We start from the raw sequence: 23,069 nt of genomic DNA, 5'->3' as shown, positions 1-23,069 counted from the left end.
AAAGTAAAGTGATGGAAAAAGATATTTCATAAACATGGAAAGAAACAAACAAAAAGCTAGGGTAGCAATGCTTATACCAGGCAAAATAGACTTTAAAACAGTTATAATAAGAGACAAAAAAGGACCCAATAATCTCACTTCTGGATTCTGAAGAAACCCAAAACACTACTTTGAAGGGATATGTGCATCCTTATGTTCACTGCAGCATTGTTTACAGTAGCCAAGATATGGAGGCAACGTGGGTGTCCATCAATGGATGAATGGGTAAAGAAGAGATAGAATATGTATATATAATGGAATATTACTCAGCCATAAAAAAGAATGAAATCCTGCCATCTGCAACAACATGGATGGATCTGGAGATATTGTGCTGAGTGGAGTAAATCAGACAGTGAAAGACAAATGCCATATGATTTCACTTACATGTGGAATACCTAAAGAACAAAATAAACAAACAAACAAAACAGAAAGAAACTCATAGACACAGAGAACATTTTGATGGTTGCCAGATAGGAAGGGCATTGGGAGAGTGGGTGAAAAGCGGGAAGGAATTTAGAAGTACAAATTTGTCGTTACAGAATAGTCATGGGGATGAAAAGCATAGCATAAGGAATATAGTCAATTATATTGTAATAATTATGTCTAGTGTCAGATACTAGATTTAGTGGGGTGATCACTTTGTAAGTTATATAAATGTCTAATCACTACGTTGTATATCTGAAACTAATGTAATATTGTATGTCTACTGTAATTGAAAAACAAAAAATTATTTTAAACAAAGGGAAAAAAATTTTAAGTTACTGCAATTCAACTGATAAGAGCTATTTCTTTGGTAGAAACAGACACATCTTTTGCAAGTTCAATCCAAGGAACTTTTCTTTAAATATTTTTAAATCTTTGGCTTATGTGAAATATTGCATATTTTATAGACAAACAATAGTTTACTGTGTTGGAGTAAACTATTCAATTCTATTTTCTTTATTTCTTATAAAGGAAAAATTAATACAAGACATAGCGATGGAAGCTAACCCTAGGTTTTGAAAAGGCAAGCTTGTACCTCTCTTGAATTAGAATCATAATAGCTAAAACACACTGACTAGAGTAACTTTATTAAGAAGAAAATGAAACTTCCAAAATATATCCTTCCACCAAAAGTTCTTCCATGGATTTCCTTGAAGGTCTATTGCTGATTATTATTCTCTGGAGTAAGCATGGCTTTAATGAAGTACTGGAGCCCATTTCATTGTCCGTGGCTGTGTCCTGTCAAGTAGACATAGGCAGGCCCCCTCTGTGATTTTCATTAGGCTACTGCCATGACCCAGGGACTTATATGAACGTGCTTTGAAAAGCATAAACTGTTATACAAAACAAGGTGACATTATTATCATCAATGTCATTTTAATGAGGACTGAAGGTCAATGTGAGAATCATGATGTTGATAACATTATACCTAGATGAGAAAAACATGCCTTTATGTTTCTCTACTGAAAGAAAATTGGAGAGACCACTGATAGAGCTTAGAGTACCTGCAAAATTATTCATTAACTCACTATGTGCTGGAGAGAAAGTAAACAAGGAAATAAGTGATTGTTCATATTTCTAAGTATAACACGGGGGACTGAGCCCCCGGACAGATCTGTGGGGAAAAGGTAGAATTTGCTTTCATCAAAAACCTCTCCTCTCAGCCCCTTCCCCTCAGTCTGTGAATTACCATACTCCCCTTCCTTGGCCCCCAGTGCAGCCCCTGCTATGCAGCCCCACCCAGCTCTATCTGCTCAAGACACTATGCTGACAATTGCATTCCCCTAAGACAATGATCTCAGCTGGCTTTCACCAACAACTCAACAACAGCCATGGTTCTGACAGTAAAACGAGCTCTGAGAGAGGCAGAGAGATAATGCATTGGGTGGACAACAGGACTGAGATCCAACACAAATTTTTATATGTTAAGCTGCACATAACAGGGTGAAACTTAAGGGGACAAATGTAAAAGGTTGAACTTGGGTTCAAACAGCCGGTTTCACATACAAGCAGGTTTAGGGAAACCTATGGGGGAAAAGACAAAAACAAGGAGAAGCATAGCTATCTTGATAGCCAACAAGAATGCCTCTGACAAAAAAAAAAAATGCCAATGTAATCTTAAGGTTCATCAATAGCCATCCCGTGGCCAGGTCAAGAGAGCTAATTCCATGCCCTCCTATTCCAAGTTCAGGCCAAGGTTCCAAGTCCATCCTTTAAGAATGTCATTGACAAAGGCACGTCCGTAGGAGAAGAGGCAATGGATCTGGAAACCACCACCAAATGTTATAACCTGGTAGCCTACATGCCCTCTCTGGTCTACACATATGTTCTTTCTGATCCACACTGCATTTTTATTTTTTTAAGCAGCGTTAAATTTATTGCTAACTTTTAAAAATCTGATCTCACTTAAAAATTTTGATTTTCATCTTGTCTTGAAAAATAAGATCTAACAACACTGGGCCTGTATTTATTGCGAGATAATAATTACTGGAGACTGAATAACTTCCCTTTAAAAGAAGTACGTACTCTTTCCCTGCACCGTACTCCTCACAACTCCCTATTGTCATACTCAGGCCAAGCATATGGTTGCCATTTCACACGGTGCTTCTGTCACTGTATTTACAACCATTGTTCTACCATATGTAGTAAGTCACCTGCTGTGTGGAGAGCCCTTATAGCACCTTTGACATTACCTGCATTAAAATAATTCTGCTTTCCTTCTAACATAGACTCCTTTAAAAACTTCCTAATTAAATATTTTTGCAGATTAGCCACTGTATAATTAGAAGAATTGGCTCATTGTTAGATTGGCCTAGCTTAGTTTAGTTCCTCTCTGGGAAATGCATCCTTTTGCACAGTTTTCCTGTGGTCTCATTCAGTTGGCTAAAAACTTAATAGCTCATAGTATACTATGTAAACGAGTATTCCAGGAAGGGACTAATTGGAATCAAGTATGCAACCTGCCAACTGCTCGGCATTTGAAGTTTTTGTACTCCAGAAATGGAAGGAGGTTATAATTAGTTCTGCACATTGTCATTTCAGAAGCAGTTGTATTATTCCTACTGTGCTGTTTTCCATGGTTTGTAATAATACTGGATGAGGTAGCGCAAAAGAAAGGTAGTTTTAGGCTTCATATTTACCATTTGGAAATTAGGTGCTTAAAATAGACACATTTAAGCAATATAAAATAGTGGTGTCATCGCTTTCCTTTTCATTGTTTTTCAAAGCACTCATACCTGGCCCTTAGGTACCTCTTCTGGGTGGATTGTTTAATTCTCTGCTTCATCTTCCTTTTTTATTTAAAGATATTTCTATTTGGAGGAGTGACTTTCATAAACTGTTGGTGGGAATCTAAAATTACACAATCACTTTGGCAAACATTTTATTAAAAAATTAAACACCCACCTACCGTATGACCTGGCCATTCTACTTTTAGGTATTTACCCAAGAGAAAAGGAAATCTATGTCCTGACAAACACTTGCACACAAATGTCTATAACCACTTTGTTTGAAAAGCCAAAAACTGTGACCACCTCAAATGTTTATCAGCAGGTAAATGGATAAACAAATTGTGGTTTATCCATACAATGGAATGATACTCAGCAATAAAAAGGAATGGACTATGCATAAATCTCAAAATAATTATGGATGAGTCTTAAGATAATTATGCTGAGTAAAAGAAGTTAGAAAAAAATTACTGACTATATGATTTCATCTCCATAAAATTATAGAAAATGCAAATAAATCTACAACAACAGAGAGCCGATCAGTGGTGGTGGGGAGTGGCAGAAGGGAAAGATTACAAAGGGACACATGGAAACTTTTGAAGGTGATGGATGTGGTCACTATTTTGATTGTGGTATTGCCCGATGATTGTATACATATGTCAAAAATTATCAAGTTATATACTTTATGTGCAAGTTATTTACCATACTAAAATTGTTACAAATACATAGCTATACAATTTTAAAAGTTCTAGAATAATTTAGACATCAGAAAGCACTTAATATACATTAGTCTCTATGTTATATTTTAGATGTTATATTAAGCATCTAATAGGAGAGCAAATTCAAACTCACAAGATGAAATAGCACTAATGATAATTTTGCAGAAGAGTCTTGGGTGCCCCAAGCAAATGGAGAAAATACAGATGTTCCATTTCCAGGTACAGTGAATGATAGTCTTTACTGAGATCATCTCAAAATTATGTGTTCCACATTTCAAAAAAAGAAAAATAAGGAACAGACCAAAGTATTCACTAACCTGAATGAATTTTTTTTTAAATTGAATTAAAATTCACATCCCATAAAATTTACCCTTGTAAAAATTGCAATTCAATGGTTTTTAATATATTGACAAAGTTGTACAACCATAACCATTCTCTAATTCCAGAATATTTTCATCACCCCAAAAAGAAACCCAAAGCAGTCACTCCTTATTCCCCTTTTCTCCAGCCCTGATAACCACCAATCTATTTTCTGTCTCTATGGATTAGCTAATCTGGACTTTTCATATAAATGAAATCATACGATATAGGGCCTTTTGTGTCCGGCTTCTTTCACTTAGCATAATGTTTTTAAGATTCATCCATCTAATAGCATGCGTCAAAATTTGATTGCTTTTTATCAGTGAATAATATTCCATTGTAAAAATACCATAGTCATTAGTTGATGGACATTTGGGGTTTTTCCACTTTGGAGCTGTTATGAATAATGCTACTGTAAACATACATCTATACGTTTTTGTGTAGACCTACCTTTTCAGTTCTCTTGGATATATACCTAAGGGTGGAATTTCTGAGACATAAGATAATTCTGTGTTTAACTTTCTGAGGAACTACTAAACTATTTTACAAAGCAGGTACACCATTTGACATCCCCACCAGCAATGTGTGAGGGTTCTAATTTCTTCACCAACCTTTGTTATTGTCCATCTCTTTTGTCATAACCATTCTGGTGACTATGGAGAGATAACTCAGTGTGGTTTTGATTTGCATTCCCCGAATGACTAACAATGTTGAGCATCTTTTCATTCATTGACCTATTAATCCTCAGAAAATAAAAAAGATTAGACCCTGACTGGTACCTGAACAAATGACCCCCTTGTCCTTCCCCTTTATTCCCTTTCTATTCCAAGACATCATTTATTTACTCATTCAGTGAGCTTACACTGATACTGACTGAGCCCTGGGTTCGATTCCGTCAAAAATTCTAAAGAAATAGAAATGATGGCCTCTACCGTCAGGAAGCTTAAATTATAATCGAGAATGAGAGTGACAAAAGAATCATAATGAATGTAAGCCTTAAAGATACCTTTAAAATATGTATCATAAAAGATTAGATCAAAAATGATTTTCAAGTAGAAATTCCTTCCTAATACCCTACAATCCCTAGGAACTTCTTGTAAGAGCTGTAACCCAACATGCAAGTTGCGTAAAAACACTTAGCTGTACATATTTTGAAGGGTAGAGTCAGGGCTTTGTGGATAAATGGAGTTAAATCAGTATGTCCTGGTTCTGGAGTGTCCTGGTTCTCACTTGCCGGCGCACTCATTTGACGGGGTTTTGTTACATAACTTCTATGTGTGAAGAGCTGACGTTCAGTTGGGCTGCTGAGTCAGACGTTTGGGCTCTTCTGGAAACCACATGTGCGCACTAACACGGAAACTGCACCAGGCAGGGTGGCAGCTCGCCTCTCTTTTGCTGTGCCTCCCACAGCATCCCTTCCTCCATCTTTCTCTCAGGCCTACGGGGTAAAATCGTTTGGTTTCCACCATTGCCACGTCATGAATTCCTGCTGTCTTTCTTCCTAAACACCCTGAGGTTGGGCCAAGCAGACATGTGGGAATTCTTTTTTATAGAGGACTCAGCCGCTGAACTGATAATGCTAGAACATGTTAGAGACCTCAGCATGCAGCCTGCATTTCCAGAGAGTTCTCTCCCTCTGTTTATCTTTGAGGAAACAAGAGAAGCAGGCATAGAAATGAGGCAGAAAACATTTTGAATCAGCAAAAGTGTCCAATGGCAGATTTCTGGAGGTCAAGCTTTCAAACTGAAAACAGAAATAGGTTTCTACAGGCTTAGTATGAGTAACTAAGATAAATAACATTCTTCCACAATGTTGTTGAACCAATGGCATGATTAGGCACGTGCCAGGCAGACATCTAAAGAAAACTATCAAGTCCATCCTTCTGAATTTAGCAATTGTGTGTATGTATCAACATGCATATGTAAATCCTTAATATTCATTCATAGGACTTATGGTCCTGAAAAGCCGTGTGCTCATGACCTTAATACAGTTTAAAACTAAGGCCGTGAACACTTGGATACAAGTCCCTGTTTTACTGCTTAGTAATTTATATGACACTGTGTAAGTCATGTAAAATGTCATGACTTTTTACAGACCTTATTGTTAAGGTCTATTACGCTTGTAAGAAACATTCTGTTCCAATTTGTACCCTTTGTGGCACATGCAGTACCACTGGGTTCTTTGACTTCGGTTTTGGTTTCTTGCTTCCCATCCAGGCCAGCTCCAATTTTCTGCAAAATGGGTAAACCTGCCTAACAGAAAAATAAAATAAGCTTTTAAAAAATCACAATGTCAATCTCCAAATTAGTCATATATCACCAGACGGTGAGGATCCATTTTAGCTTAATGGTAAAGAGTGCAGTGACTGAGTTATAAAGGCATTGCGTTTGGTGCCTGACAGACCTGGATTCTAATTCTGATTCGGACAGCTACGAGCCATGTAATCTTGGACAGATTACTTACAGTCACAAAGCTCAGTTTTCTCATTTGTACCTCCCTGGGCTGTGGGGAGGTTTAAATGACAAACATACACATTGCTGAGCCTGGGCCAGGCATACAATGAGGGAGTAATTAACACCAGTTATTCTCTTGGCAATCTCTAGATTCGTTTCCTGGGAATTAAGGTGACATACACTCATGACATATATTAAAGTTTGGAAGAGTTCCTTATGCTAGTCCTCTAATTCCATTGTTCCTCCAACAAAAATCTCCACTTGGCTAGCAATTTACAGTTTAAGATCCACTTTCACACATATTGCATTTTTTTCCTCTGACTTCTAGTCAATTTCTTTTTTTTTTTATATGCCACGCAGCATTATCCTAAGCCCCAATTTTTATACACAAAAGGATGACAAAAATAAAAGAAAGTAGAGTGTTGGTTATTAGTTACTAGCAAACTTAAGCACATATTCCTAAACATTAAACGAATTAATTAACAAGGGCTGATTATTTTCCCCTTAGTATACTGTTGTAAAGGATCATTATTTTTATTTTATAAGGATTTTATTAACATGTATTAATTCAGCATGCATTATTCCAACATGACATTAATATGCAGGGCTAGATATATTCCTGTGAGATATAGTCTCTGTTCTATTCGGAGAGAAGTGAATAGTAACTACAGTAAAGGGTGAATGACAGTTCACACAGGTAATGCTTGACAAGTGGCCACCAATAAGAAAGACTTTGATTCGTTGTGAAGTACAATTATTCCTACATAACACTAGGTATTCTACTGTGTGCCCAGCAGAGACCGCAGGGCCACAGCCAGGATCAAACAATTCCCGACCTAAAGGAACATTTTTCTAGTTGTAGAAGAAACGACACTGGACAGTACATAATCATACACTACATTGTTCAAGACAGACGGTGAATGCCATAAGGCAGGGGTTTTCAAAAAGTGTTAGGCACCTTGAGCTCTAAAGAAATCCTTTCAGTGGTGTCCAGGTGTAAAAGAGACATGCGAGAGGAGTTAAGTTGACTAAAGAAGTGAAGAACCCCTCCCCTGTGGCTCTGGGCTGCAGAGATCACAGTTTTTGAAACTGTCAGGACTTGAGACCTGGGTAGGATTTGAATGACAGAGAGAGGGGAGGACAGCATTCCAGGTAGGAAGAACAGCTAGAGCAAAGGCAAGGTGGGAATTCAAAGTAGGTAGTCGGATTGCCTTCCTCGTGGACACCTACCGAGCAGGAGGTGGTAAGTGGCAAAAGGCACACACATGGTCGCTTTTGGTTTCCAACCTGAACTAATTTTCAAATATGTTAAGCCTGGTGAAATAGTTACAAAAGGCCCTACATCAGGGCAGATGGGAAACCTAAGGTTAATGGCCTGCAGTCAAATAATGAATCTTGTCGTTATTCATTTCAGAATCATTCCAAGTAGTCGTGAGAGGGAACGGCTTCCGACACGCCCGCAATGTGGACAGGGTCCTCTGCAGCTTCAAGATCAATGAGTCAGTCACGCTCAGTAAGTCCTTGCACAGTCTGCGGGTTTCTTCAGCCAGCTCAGGGAAGCCAGTGCCAGCCCCATCTTCCAGCGAGGTCACACACAGGAAACTGTACAGAGAAGGGTCTCCCCTGCTGGAAAGGCCTCCAGCAAGGGCATAGCTAGCCCCTCACACACTCTCGTGCCCATCAGGAAAGGTACTTGTTTCCTAGTCCACCAACATATATACTAAGTTACTCCCTCTCGGGTGGCAGTGCCAGCTCTGGTTGGTGAGGACTTATGAAGCTTGACGATCCTTAACAAAGTATTAGGGCACTCTCAAGCACAGGAGTGAAAAATAGACGGTCTAAACGTATTAATTTTGAATAAACCAAAAGCCAAACTGTTAGGCTTGCATGTGTAGATTCTGGAATTTTTTTCAATCTGGATGATTCTTGCTTGGAGTAGCCAAGAAACTCTCATCGTGGTGAATACCTGACATGAAATACAGGATTCTGAAAGTAAAACTAAGTGCATTTCATGTGAAAAATGAATTATCATAACATTGGCACTTTCGCAAGACATTTGTAGCAGGCAAGTTCTTAATTTAAAGACATGTGTGATTTGTGTAGCTGTCCAGGAGACATGGGGAAGTCTGACTATTGAAGGACAGATGGCCAGGATCCCTGGTTGTTATTTACCCCTGCATCCATCACACACATAATTATTTAGTGTCTGCAGTGATAAACAATAATAATATACTGCCTTTTCTACAGTGTTGTGTCCTTTTAAATGCTTCATATCTTTTTGCCACAGTGGCCCTGGGGAGTAGAAAGAGAAAGGAGGACCGAGAAGACACTCACATTTATTTACCAGTCACGTCCACTAGTTTTGTCCCCCTGATAGCCTTATGGAGTAGATACTATCCTGTTTTTAAAAAGGAAGAATTGAAGGGTATGCCTTTTTTTTCCCTCCTTACCATCTTAAAACCCACTTGAATATGTAAACAGAGATATGCAAGGGCTTCCTTACAAACATCTGGAATTCCTGGCCTTGGAATAATTCCAAACATTTGAAACATTCAGTTAGTTTTCTAAATACTTGGAAATACTCTCACATCTCCAAAAAGTATTTGCTATTTGAAAACATTTTGACATATCCCTGAGTAATCACAATGTGAAAGTTGGATGTGCTTCCTCTACAGAGCTCTTCCATTTTCTTCCCCTTTAAATTGTGATGTCCCTCAAGTCTGCCTTCCCTCTCCTTAACCAAAGCCTTTGAGGGTTAAACTCAGACATCAACACCTCCCAAAGAAGACTTCCCAGACAAGCAAGGCTTCAGACCAACCCCTCTCTGAAAAAGAATGGAAATGGGGTGTAGTGTTGCCATTGCTTAAAAAGTTACACACAGGTACTGCCTTAGGGTAACACAAAATGCAAATTCACTATGGATTTGTAGAATAACATTTTGAAAGCCTATTTTCCAGTTTCTCCATGAAAGTTTGTATCTTGGGAAACCAGCTCATCCTTTCTCCCCCTTCTCTTCCTTTCTTGCAAACACCTGCTTACCTCTCCACCTCATTCATTTTCAAAAACAAATATAGGCTGTTGGGATAGGGATTTGGCATAAACCACAAACCTGATGGTGTTTCCAGCACACTGTTGACAGTTTGGAGAAGGGGAAGGCAATGACTCAACCATATTATATACTGTAAGCAATACTCTGAAACTCAAACATATGGTTATTAAAAATAACCATAAGAGGGAAATACTGGAATTTGAAAAAAAAAAAAAAAAAAGCTGTTCTTTATTTATTAATTTACCTGTTCATTTCCACTCAGTAATTAATATGAACAAGGAACTATGGAAGACAAAAAAGATAAATTTTTAAATGCAAGATAATCACATCTACATTTTTCTATCAACCTTATGAATATAACAGTAGTGAGTTGCCCCTGTAACATAAAATAAATTTATATTCCTTTACTTTTCCCATTCTCCTTTCCCATCTCTACATCCCAAGTTTTAAAATGTTATGTATTTTCATTTTTAGAGTATATATTTCCTCTTACAAGATTTTTTCCTAAGTGCTGCATTAAGTTTTGTAACAAAAGAAAATATAAGTGCCATTATTAATCAGTAAAAGACTAATTAAAGGCCCAATAATGAAGCTAAGACTGCTGTTTCTCTCCAGCCTGTTCAAGCATGATATAGGCCTTGGACTTTTCAACAAATAATACAGTAGCAGGTTGTATGAAACAAAACTGTTAGGTATAAAAGAATAAACTGAAAATTTATATTTATGGTGGGAGATTTTAACGTGACTTTCAGAGTCTTTGAATGGATAATAAAAATAGATATATACCTTTTTAAATAGCTATGAATATCCTTAAATATGTGTTATACTATGACACCGATAAAATGCCAACATATCAATGCCAAAAAGTAAAAGTTATTTAAATGTATTTTTAGATGATAAATATAACCAGACAATAAAAAGCATAGGTTAATACCTACTTCTCACCCACTTTCCTTGTCTTTGCTTAAAAATAAAATCCATGAATGAACCATTTAGAAATCTAAAACAATTTCTGGACCTGTGGTCAATATAAATAGATCCAGAAATTCAGGGTAAAATATGATTTTAAAAATTGTAGCAGGTGGCCTTATTCAAAGGAATGAGGATGAGACCCCAGGTACAGGAAACAAAAAGGGAATGCAAAATCTAAGCAGAAAGCTAAGCTGTGTGGGCTCCAAGCCAGGGGTCTGCAGGTCATGATCCTGGTGCTGATCCAAATACAGGACACAGGCCTGTGCATGGCAATGAGAAACAGCAGAGTTCCCTGCAGAAATTAAGCTCCAAAGGGCTGCACGACACATTAAACTGGTACTGGAAAAGTTTCTCAGTGACTCAAGGCAGAGGTATAAAGGTAAGATGTTATACCCCCCAAAATGTGTCTATGACCATCCTATTCCTGTGACCCTAGCAGAGGCAGTGAATGTCCAGCCCAACCTATAGTACTCCTGCAGTCAACAACCCCCTCTGAAGGTGGGCTCACAACACCAAATGGCAAACCATATGAAGATGGAAGAAAGAAACAGAACAAGCAAGAAGGAAGGACTAGAGAACAATCCAAAGAGAATCTAGAACAAGCACATTTAAAGTGTGTAAAGAGATCAAATATACCAAAGTGGAAGAACATTCAACAAAGGCAGATTTGCAGGGGAACCCAGTTTAAATTCTAGAATTGAAAAAATTTTATTCCCTGGAATACAACTTAATGGATGGACTAAACAGGGTGATTAGACACAGGTGAAGATGAAATGCATGAACTGGAAGAGAGATAAAAGAAAATCCCACCCCCTCAAACAAAGCACCAGACCCAGATATTTTTCACCCTCGTTTTATCAGATTCTAAAGGACAGGTGGCTAGTATCTGATAGAGGTCTAGGTATTTTCACCATGAGTATCTTTGCCATAAACATCTTTGCCATAAGCATTATCACTGCAAACATCTTCGCCGTACAACTCATTGGCAGTAAGGCAATTTTGCTGTAAAAGGTAAAACAACTGGTTGACAGTTTGGTGTACATTTGGCAGACTTCCTGTATTTAAGCTAGCTGCCAGTCGATTTCATTACTGCATTGATGAAGTTCTCGCAGTTACTCCCATTTTTATGTTATGTATAGATCTTAGCCCTCATAATGGCCTATACAGTGACGGGTAGATGTGGTGATCTTAAAACAGTGGATGATAACAACTACTATGAAGCCAGATTGCACAGCTCCATGTAAAGCCAGATTGCATACTATACTAGAAAATGAGCGTATAGTTTGCAAATCCTTCAGTGAATATGATCATCCCTCCCACCCATCAAAACCAAAAGTTTACCAAGCTATGGCAAATATAAAAGAGGTGGCCAGTAATTCACAGTCTTCAAGAGCATTAATTATCTATTCTCTAGTTGGAAACTCAGACCTCTCTTAATGAAGGAAAAAATTGCAGCAAAAAAAGAAAAAAATGCTATGCTAAATGAGGAGACAAAACCAGCAAAAAAAAAAAAAAAATGTATAATACTATGAACAAAAGACTTCAAGGATGACGTATTATCACTTTTCACAATAAAATCTTTTTTAATTTTGTTATTAACTTTTCCACGTTTCATTATGTCCTTTTTAATGTCCCTTCGTTTACTTTTAATTATTTTATATTTTATGGCGAAATTGAATTGCAGCCAATTAGTGGTACGGTAAAAGTGTTTGCGGTGAAAATGCTTGCAGCAAAGAGGTCTACAGCAAACACGCTTATGGCGAAAATACCAGACATGAGCACAGGCCCTGGAACCCAACCACCCAGGGAAAGAATCCTGGCTCTGTCGTTAAGCTGTGTGACCATCGCATGTTATTGAACATCTCCATGCCTCAATTTCTCTATGTGTAAAATGAGTATGGCAATAATAATAGCACCTTTCTGTGGATTGTTAAGAGGTTTAAATGTGAGAAGTGGGGCTTAGAACAGGACCTGAGACACACTAAGCAGTGGATCAATGTTGGCTGCTGGTATTAATTTATTATAATCATTATCACTATTATTAAATGGAGCAGCAATTGAGTTGCTGTTACAAAGACATCAATTGTCTTCAAATTAATATTTAGTTTTAGTATAATCCCAGTGAAAATTCCAATGGGACTTTTTAAGTTAACAAAATAATTCTAAAGTTTATATGGAAGAATAAACATTTAAGAATAGCCAAGAAAAATGTGGAAACTTGCCCTAGCCTCTCCAATTTTAAGATGTATAAAAAGCCCTAGCCAATTTTAAGATGTAAAAAAAGTAATTGAAACAATGCATGACTGGTACCACAAAAGGCAAACTGAGCTTTGAAACAGGAAAAACAAAGTCCATAAACAGAGCCCAACACTTATGTTAGTTTAGTATAAAATAAAGTGACCTTTGTAATCATCAGGGAAAGAGTGGATTATTCAAAAAATGGTGAGACAACTGGCTAACCACTTGGAAAAACAATTAAGTTCATTTTTTATCTCACACTTTACATCTAAACAAATTCCAGATGAAAAATTTAAATGTGAGTATAAATCTATAAAAGTTCTAGAAGGAAACAAAAATAAGGATTTACATGATTTTCTAGTGCAGAAAGACTTTTTAAGCATAACACTGAAGGGAGATACCATAAAGGAAACATTTGATAGTTTGAGTACATGTTTTTTAATACTTCTGTAACCCTCCCCCCAAAATCTAAAGGAAAGCAGAAAACTGGCAAAATTATTTTTAAGAGCTATAACAAAGGGCCAATAACCTTAATATATAGGCAGCTCTTAAAATCAGTAAAAAAAGAAAGAAAGAAAGAACGAACGAAAGAAAGACAGAAGAAAAGGTGACCACATCAATGGGGAAAAGATATGAAAAGGAAATTTACAAGAAAACTAATGGTCAAAAATGCTCACTGTAACCAAGGAAAGGCAAATGGAAATAACTTATGAAACTAACAAAGATGAACAAAACTACAATGCCCAGTATCAGCAAAGATACAGAGGAACAAGTATTTTCACTCATCCTTGGTGAGAGACCATAAAATCTTTTGGAAGGCAATTCTCAAAATGAATCATCTGCTTTTACACATTTTTGACCCAGAATTTCACCTGTTCATCAAAAGGAAATGATTGGAAATGTTTACAAAGACTTGACTACGAGATATTAATAGAATTGCTCGTGATAGCAAAAGGCAAAGAGAGAGAAAACAAACCAAAACACCTAAAGGGTAACAACATAAATGTTTAACAATAGATAATTTGTTATATACACTATACTCCACGCCTAAATAATTAAATAACGTGGTGGGAAAAGAAGAATTACTAATGTGGGAAAATGTTAATGATATAACTTTACGTGTTAAAAGTTAAGTTACCTCGTGCTATTTTTGTTTTATACATATGTATTTGTATGTAGAGAGAAAGACTTGAAAGGCATCTATTAATATGTTAATAGTAGTTACCTCTTAATGAGATCACTAGTAATTTTTACTTTCTTCTTTCTGTCCTTCTGTATTTTCTAAGCTTTCTACAATCATGTGCCCTCATGTAATAAGAAAGACGAACCCACAATAGTTATTTTCGTTTTAAAATTCTGGTTAATTATGAAGCCTAGCACACGTCTTCAGTTAGCATTTGGTTGGTTCTCCAATGACCAGGCTGAGCTCACTCCTGGCCAAGAAAATATCTTGGAAATCTTCACACAAACTTTATTTATTCTGGCTGCACTTTCTCCTACTCCAGTATTCAGTGTATTGTGCCAAGAAAAGATCCACTTTCAATTGGAAATCCATTTGCGGAGAGATTAGAATACTAAAAAGTAGACACTGGGGTATGAGCTGAGACATGATCCATTTTAATGAACAGTAAATTTTAAAACTGGACTTTTTGCTAATGCAATAATGAAAAACATGCTAGACAATCCTGGTGTTGTGTAAAGACACGAGGTATGATTATAAACAAAAGAAACTGATTTTTAACAAACTCACTGAAATTCAATTTATAAGCCACGGGAGAAATCAGTTTCCTGGTTTTAGAGACACACTTCTTTTTTTGATGCAAAATTTTATTTCCCAGCTTGATCTCCAACATTATTCACTAGGCATGGCTCTGGTTTGCTTTCTGTTCACTCTCAAAGGATGAAACTTTGCCCCCTTTGAAGATATTTTTTCAAACTGAACATTAGCCATGTAGGCACTTCCAAGAGTTCCAAAGAGGGCCTCGGCTTCCCCGGGGGACGAGAGACAACACTCATTCGAATGTAGAAGTCCTAGTGTGTTTGTTTTTAAAAATCTGTCCAATTATCCAGAAACTATACTTTATCTTAGAAAACATCTGGGCCCCGGGGCCGCTGTGGGACCCCTAAAGAGATCACTGAACTGCACCTATGGTGGCAGAGGGGGAGAGAGGGCAGAAGGAAGGAGAACAGAAATTTCCCAAACAAAAGCCAATTGTTTCCTTTATCAGTGGTTAGACTGTTGCATCTATATATTGGTCAAAAGTACTTAGGGCACTTTGGATGCATCCCTGGGGGTCTGATGTCATGCAAAGATGATGGCATGTCACTTTGTGCAACTCAGATTGAAGAGACATAACGGAGCATCTCATCTCATGGTTCTTAGTCAGGCTGCACATCAGAATCACCAGGGAGCTTCATCCCCGTGACAGCGACCCCACGCCCTCCCTGACCTATGTCATTTCATCCTCGCAGCAGATCAGTGAGGGAGGAGTTACTTGTATCCCCGTTTTGCTGACAAGGGAACTGACACTCGGAGAGATGAAATGCACAAAGTCACCCAGATGGCCAGGGGTGGGAGCCATTTGGAGCACAGGCAGTCTTCTCCCAAAGCTTTTTCCCCCTTCTCTACATTGCTCCCACATTGTGGATCCCCACATATCCCTGGGTCCCCTGACCCCCAAAGCCCACTTCACGCTAAGCGCTGATTCCCACCGCTCCCCCTTATTTTACAGACAGGAAACCTCAGCTCAGAGAGATTTAGCTACTTGCCCAAGGTCACAGAGCACATTAGAGTCAACACTTGAACCCAGGTTCAAGAAAAAGGCCCTGGACCCGGGAAGGAAGAGCCTCAGCCCACACTGACTTCATGTCAGTGTATGCAGCTGACTGTGTGATCACAGGTAAGGCTCGCTCCTCTTCTGAGTGGCCCCTCTTTCTGGAACTTCAGAAACTTTTCGTGTATCTGGTGGTGCTTCCCCTTTGTCCTTGCTTTCAGAAGGGGCTTGGGTTTTGCCCAGTCATTTCTGAAGTGGCTCCTCCCGAGATTGTATTAGTGCATGTTCCCATCCAGACAAGAATGGAAATTTATTGTAGTTTTGCTTGGTCAGACAAAAGCCCCAGTAATCTGTGAAGGAGTGGGGTTAAAAGGAGAGTTACCACCTGAAGTAACTACGAGGTGGTGAAGATTTTCACTTGGGGGTGAAAGACCTTCTTCCAGGGGTGTGTTTACACAGTCCAAGCCAGCTGCAGCAGTGCCTGGTAGACAGTCACCTGGACATTGCCCCTGCTCTCTCAAGCGTGCAATTGCTTCCAAGCGAAAATTGTAAGCTGCATGTGGACTCTGACACACAATGCGATTGTTTGAGGCAAATTTGGAAGAGAGATTTGCTTATGAACTTCCCTGAAATTGCCATTCCCCCAGTCCTGTTGTCCTGATAGGGGAAGCTGGACCTCCTTGACTTCTGAACCACACGGCCGGACTTTCATGGATGGCACCTCGTTCCTGTAATACTCCTCTGTTGTCACTTCCGTAGGATGATAGAAGAGAACGTGATTAACAGATGCGCCAGAATCCTGGGAACCCCAGCCCAGGCAGGTTAATAATCTATGCCCCCTCCAAACTGACATTCCCTGCATATTGGCTCAACATTCAGCTAGAAGAAAAGATGGGTGCTGCTGAGGGAAAGGAAGGAAAAGAGTGCTAACTGTGGCTCTCTCTACTCCGCACCCATCAGCTCTGTCCCCTAACGTGCACACCACAGGCGCTTAGTGGCATCCTTCGATCCTCAAGTGCGTGCCTGGGGTCTCCTTCCCACCTCTCCTCTGAGTCTCTGTCTAGGTGTGTGTTCTCTAAGAGCAGTCAGTATTTGCCATAACGCATGGCCATGATGGTGTGGAAGGTTTAAGCCATTTGGTAGACCTGCCCTCCAATTCCCGTTCCAAAGGTAAAACCCTTCCAAACCTAATCGTGTACAGCTGCAAGAGTCTGTGTGTCAAGAGACACATACCTTGTGCATGAATCCTGAATTGTCTCCAACCAAGCAAAAACAAAGCTTTAAAAAATATTTTTTTTCTTAGCAAATTGCAGCTGTCTTGAGTGCGCCATTTATTCTGACCTCAAGCTTACAAAATTTTTAAAGGTTGATGCTTTGCTTAGAAGATAATTTGTAAGTTTTATAAATGTCAACAGTCAAGAATTTTTTTGGTGTAGATTTATTAAGAGGAGAGAATATTTTGCAAGAGTGCTGATCCCCATTACCTTCATTTAGTTTCCTTGCAATACCCAAAACTGCCCCTATTAACTTCAGATAGAGAGGAGTGCCAAATGCCATATTCTGTGTAGTATGATTCCAGTTATGTAAAAAAATAATATGCATAGAAAAAAATCTGAATAGCGTACCCCAAAGCATGAGCGATGTTTATCACTGGAAGTTAGGTTTGCCGAGGAGTTTTCATTTCTTTTTGTATATTTCTCTGTATTTCTCAAACTTCTCACACTAAACATGCATTACTTTTATAATTAATAAAAATGTGAGCAGTAAATATGAGCAGAAAATAATGTGCATCCTGAGAAGTCAGACTAGCTGTCATGAGGACCAGTTCTAAAAGCTGGTGTGCCCAGAAACCCGGGGTTCACAGCCGTGGGTGGGACTGAGGAATGTGTAAGCCCAAAAAGGACAACCCAGAGATCAGCAGGGCTCCTGGACCCCGTCCCTGCACTCCACTGCGAATGGCCTCATGGTCCCTCACCTTGTACTTTCTCTCCTGCTGGGGCGATGATGTAACCTTCATGCTCCTGTACATAGTGACCAGTGATCCACTTCATTTTCTTCTAAAACTCCGCTCAGGTGAGTCCTATATTGCTATTATAGGTAAGGAGGTCTGACTGTACAGCCTTCCCAGCCACAGCAGCTCAGAACCTCAGCAGCAATCTGAAACCCACTTCTGGCGTGCTCCATTTCTGTTATTAAGCTCCACCAAGCAGAGTGGCTCAGGTGTTATGCTACCTATCTAGGAAAACCTGGACCCATCCAAGCCTGGAAGAATTTACCAAGAAACACTTCCTTACTCCAACCAGGTGTCTTCAAATGGCTCTTGAGCTGTTACTCCCTCTCCCTCCTCTACCCATCATCCTCTGAACTATAACACCGCTGAACTTTCCTGGACATTCTACCAGTACCGTGGGGGCTCTGAACCACCCCATAATATCTGTAGGATCCTGTGCAAGGGACCAAAGAAAGATATAAAGCTATGGTAGACATTATGCCAGGATTTCTCACCTTGGTGTAATGCAGGGTCTCTGTTTCCACTCCCCACAAAAGAGCACAGGATTTGGTGAGGCCAGAAAGGAACACCAACGGTGCCATAGATAGGGGAGTCATACCACTATATTCTCGATGGCAGCTGGTCGAGACACAAAGCAAGCATCTGCCAGTACCCCAACGAGGGGTCTTCCTGAACCCCAGTCTCGCTGGCGGCCGGGCGAGACACAGAAGTAGGATCCACACGATCCGCAATCCGCCATCCGCACTTGCCAACCCCACTTGCTAGCCGCAATCTGCCGTCCGCTTCTCTGCCAACCAACCAACCCCCTTGCCAGCGTAGCCACGGCAGTTATATTAGTGGCCAGTTGCTAACTGGTTACAGCTGATGGCCACCTGATCACAGCTGATGGCCCACAGAATACATGCCCAATGAATGTTAGTTTCTTTCCACTCTAAACAATGGCCATCTACTACCCGAGCCAACACCTTTCCACGTGAGGTCGAGAGCCTGGAAACTGCTCGCTAGGACTCTGTCCCCACACTTGGCACTATCGACATTTTGGGCCAGATAATTCTTCGTTGAGGGAGAGAGGGAAGCCCTGTACATTGTAGGATATGAGCACAATCCTGGTCTCTACTCACTAACTGCCAATAGCGCTCCTCCCCCAGTTTGACTACCAAAACTGTTTCAGACATCGCCAGTTGTCCCCTGAGAAACAAAATCACCCCCATTTGAGAACCACTGCACTATATACATGTCCACAGATCCTTTTTGGATAGATGCCTTTCTTCTTACCGCCCCTATACCATATAGGCCTGACACAACCCAGCAGATTCGTGGCAAGACCTACTCACTTTGCACACACATTCGCATCTCGTGTTTTACAAGCGCCTCAGACCATGAACCCTGCCGTACCCCACGTTAGTAATAACAGTGGACATATGTCAAGTGCTTATTAAGTGTTGAACGTTAATCATATCTCATTCAAATGTACAACCACCTGTGAAATGAGTATTATTCCCATCTTAACAGGGGAGAGCTCTCAGTTATGGACAGGGTTACATAGGCAGTGGGTGACAGAGCTGTGATGGGATTCCAGAGTCCGGGCTCCTAGTGTGCTCATTATCCTTCATCCTACTCCAACCTGCCCCAGAGAACAGGGAGGGAAAGCAAGAGACATATCCTGGATACCTGTAACAGACAGAAACTGGTTAGGTATGATACAGGCCCCGGGAACTGCTGGCCAAGCTCACTGCCTGATCTCATAGTAACTCGCCAGTGAGGGCTTCCCTGAAACCTTGCAACAACTCTATGCCTTGGGTGGAGAGGCATGGGTCGTGTCTTAGGAAAAGGATGGTGAGCAGCTTGGTTCTGCCACACTCTAGGCATTGCTCTGGCTTCAGCTGGGCCTGAGAGAAAATTATAGTGGAAGTGCTATGTTCCGAGGAGTGTTCCCAACTTGGCCCCACTCACCTGCACTTCACTACCATCTCTTCCTGTTCTGTTTTGACTCTTGTTTCTCATTGCTCTGACCTCTGACTACTGTTCAGCCTTTCCAAGTAGAGGCACCTCTCTCTGCTTTCAAAGTTTCTGCCTTGTCCCCTGATGTAGAGTTGAATGTCTTCTATCAAAAGAACCCATAGGTTTGTTATCTCACTCATTTATGGAAACCTTCCAGCCCACAGAGTACATGCCCAATAAATGTTAGTTTCTTTCTACTCTAAGCAATGAGTCCCATTTAGCTTTTCAGTAAGAGCCCCAGTAAGGCAATCAACCACCCCTTTTCTGGCTGAGGATCCAGAAAGCTCAACCCAGGTGCTTTGAATTTCATCAACTTAGAGTCCTGCTGAATATCATTGCATTTCAGGTTTTTGCACATATTTTTAAAGTCTAACATTTTAAAAAGCGGATTACTTTTGAAGTCAGTGAGAAGGGAGAAATATGCAGCCTAACTCTAGCCTGTCTGTTCTCCCTTCATTCAGAGACACATTCCCCAACCAGCTGATAATTTGGTGCTGAACAGTTATACTTGGCTCAGGGATGCCATAAAAATGCTCCCTGAACCCAGGGGAGATTGGGAGAAAGCAGGGTGAGCTCATTTAGTCCCTAACCTCCACTATTTTGTCACAGTAGGAATGTAAACTCTACTTTGGAGCTTACATCAGCTTTTGGAGAGTTTCAACAAGCTCCCCCAGATAAGACTAAGGGTTATTTTTCTTTTCCTTTTGGCCAGAAATAAATATTTATATCTAGAAAAGATTGCCAAGTCTTGGAAAGTATTTGAATTATTTAATCAGCCCTATTAAAAGGATTCACTGTGATTGGTGTTTGAATTGGCTAATGAATTTTAATCCTGGTTTTATCCCAAATCCATTAGACAGTCACCAACTGCAGGGTAGAATTCTGGGAACTTCTTCACCAGTTTGTAAAGAAAAAGCATTGATCCAAGGTCAAAACCTGCAAATGTACACATTTGAGTGTATGGCTCTGGAACGTGGTTCCATTATAGTACATCAGGGGCTCTTAGATGGCACCTGAACCTCATCAAAGCTTTCCAACCCTGGACTTCTCTCCTGGGAAACACGCCTCCCACTGTTATACTCTTTCACCCGTGGAGAGTCTTGACCATTTGCCTTCAAAGTGGTCAGGAATAAAAGAGACTCAGCGCTGGGGTACTTCAGGCTATATCAGAAAACAAGCTGTGAGATTATGACAATATAAAATAGCTAACTGGTTCAAATTACAGCTGTAAAAAAAAAAAGCTAGCTGGGTTGACCTTGGGTAAGTCATTTCAACAAAGCCTGGGTTTGATTCCAACTCTGACGTTTACTACTGGTGCAACACTTAACCTCTCGGATTCCAAAATTATAAATAATAAAAAATAATAATGTCAAATGAGACCATGGGTGTATAGTGTTAGACAAAATCAGTGTTGATTTAGATACAGATATAGATATATGTGTGGATATTTATGTACGTATGTGTGTGTGGGTATATATACATATATACACATATATATATATGCATGTGTGTATGTATATATGTACACACACATTCACTAAAACTTTTCATTTTCCTAGGAATTCATAATGCCTAAAAAGATGTTAGTTTGATAGAACAATGTAATTAAGCAAGCAGACTTATTGACAATGTTAATCTTCAATTCCTCTGATTTTAAAACACATATTTATATAATTCAATTGTAGAGGCATGTTTGCTCATGTAATAATACGGAATAACATTTACTGAATGTTTATTAGGTGTCGTGTAATGCGCTTTGTACTTTCATTCATTCTTATTTACTCCCCACACGACCCTGTGCAATGATGTCATCGTCACCTTTTACAGACAACGACCTTGTCCCCAGTCACATACTAGTAAGAAGACCTGGGATTGGAACACGGATTTGTTTGAATCTGAAGTCTACCCTGCCCCGCTCTGTGCCCTCTGTACTCATCCTCAGGGACGCCCAGCTGTGAAGCTTGGGGCCTTGGCAGTTTGGCATAATGACATTCATTGTTCCCCTAATCCTGATTTAAATCCTGACTCTTGTAGACAAATGCTTTGGATTAATCTGTCATGGGTATGCACTGAATTCTGCATACCTTTGGTAAAAGGCAAAGAAATTTATACTTACAAATCATCTGAAAATTCCCTTAACTTCTAGTTTCAAACTCCCGCCCCTCCCTGATTTTCTCCCCAGTTGCAAACAAGCCAAGTGCTTGTCTTGGCTCCTGATGCCAATTTCCTCTGCCCACTCAGTGCTAACGAGCAGTGAAATGGCTGCCTGGTGGACAGAGGAACCCAAGGCCTCGGTCATCCTCAGAGTGGAGCATGGCCCTGCAAACATCACAATACCACTGGCATTGGCAGAGGTGGTAGCAAGGTTGGCATGGCCCCTGAGCCAAACGTGGCCCAGCCGAAGAGGAAGGCTTTGTGCCCTGCATCCCAAGTGGACGTTCCAGGAAGGAGTCAGATGATCTGAGTTATGGAAACCAAATGGCCTTCCTTTGTTTAGAGAGAGAGAGGGAAAAAGTCACTCATTTTTGTGGTAAAGTGAAAACAGGCTCCAAACCAAACAATCCCTCTCAGAGCAGAAAATGCCAGCTCCCCAGAGCGGGCCCACAGCCTCGGCGGCTGATAAACTGATGGAAGGTCTTGTCAAGCCTGTCCTACAGCCTCGGCAGAGTGCTCGGTCCTCCCAGCCAGGTTTTCCTCTGCTTTGCTCCAGAAATATTTGGACTCCAGGGCAGGAAAGGAAAATGAAAGGAGGGAGAAAGAAACATCTACTTGACTAGGCCAGTCTCTTCCTTTCACTTCTTTTCACTTGGGATGGAGGGAAGGGAGTGGAGCTGTGCAGAGAAAGCCCTGGAAGTAAGCATGGGCCCTAACAGGGGCACCTGGGTGTGCGACCCCTAAAGTCTCCCTGACGTGTCACTGCAGTGTGCTGACTCGGTGGAAGGTCCCCCTCAGAATAACCCAACTCTTCCCACAGAATGCAGCCTGGAGTCACGAGGCCTCCTGTGGCTGCTCTGTGGGCAGCATTCTGCACTCCCAGGTATTACTGGTGTATGTACAGCAGGGTAAGCCATGGCCAAGAGGAAATAAATAAAGTCCTAGTCAGCCACGCCTGTGCCCGGTTTGGTTTGTTCTCTACTACAAGCCTTTCCTAGAATGGAGAGGCTCTTGGTGAGGAAAGAATAGTACAGAATTCAGTTCTAGTCCTGGCTTTGCCTGTGACTTGCTGTGCAACCGTGGGTCACT

At 40.2% G+C, this 23,069-nt stretch overlaps 1 protein-coding gene across 3 annotated transcripts in view; it reads left to right on the top strand.

Moving 5' to 3' along the window:
- The window catches only part of ANTXR1 (ANTXR cell adhesion molecule 1), a 217,256-nt gene that overhangs the window by 75,478 nt on the left and 118,709 nt on the right, over positions 1–23,069 (top strand). For all 3 annotated transcript variants that reach the window (XM_033124998.1, XM_033124999.1, XM_033125000.1), the window contains exon 10: positions 8,196–8,294. In XM_033124998.1, the coding sequence (XP_032980889.1) occupies positions 8,196–8,294 (99 nt within the window). The remainder of the gene's footprint in view (positions 1–8,195; positions 8,295–23,069) is intronic.

Source organism: Rhinolophus ferrumequinum, chromosome 13 (assembly GCF_004115265.2).
Source record: "Rhinolophus ferrumequinum isolate MPI-CBG mRhiFer1 chromosome 13, mRhiFer1_v1.p, whole genome shotgun sequence".
Lineage (NCBI taxonomy): Eukaryota > Metazoa > Chordata > Mammalia > Chiroptera > Rhinolophidae > Rhinolophus > Rhinolophus ferrumequinum.
The sequence above is the reverse complement of the archived record's forward strand: the minus strand, read 5'-3'. Positions and strand labels throughout refer to the sequence as shown.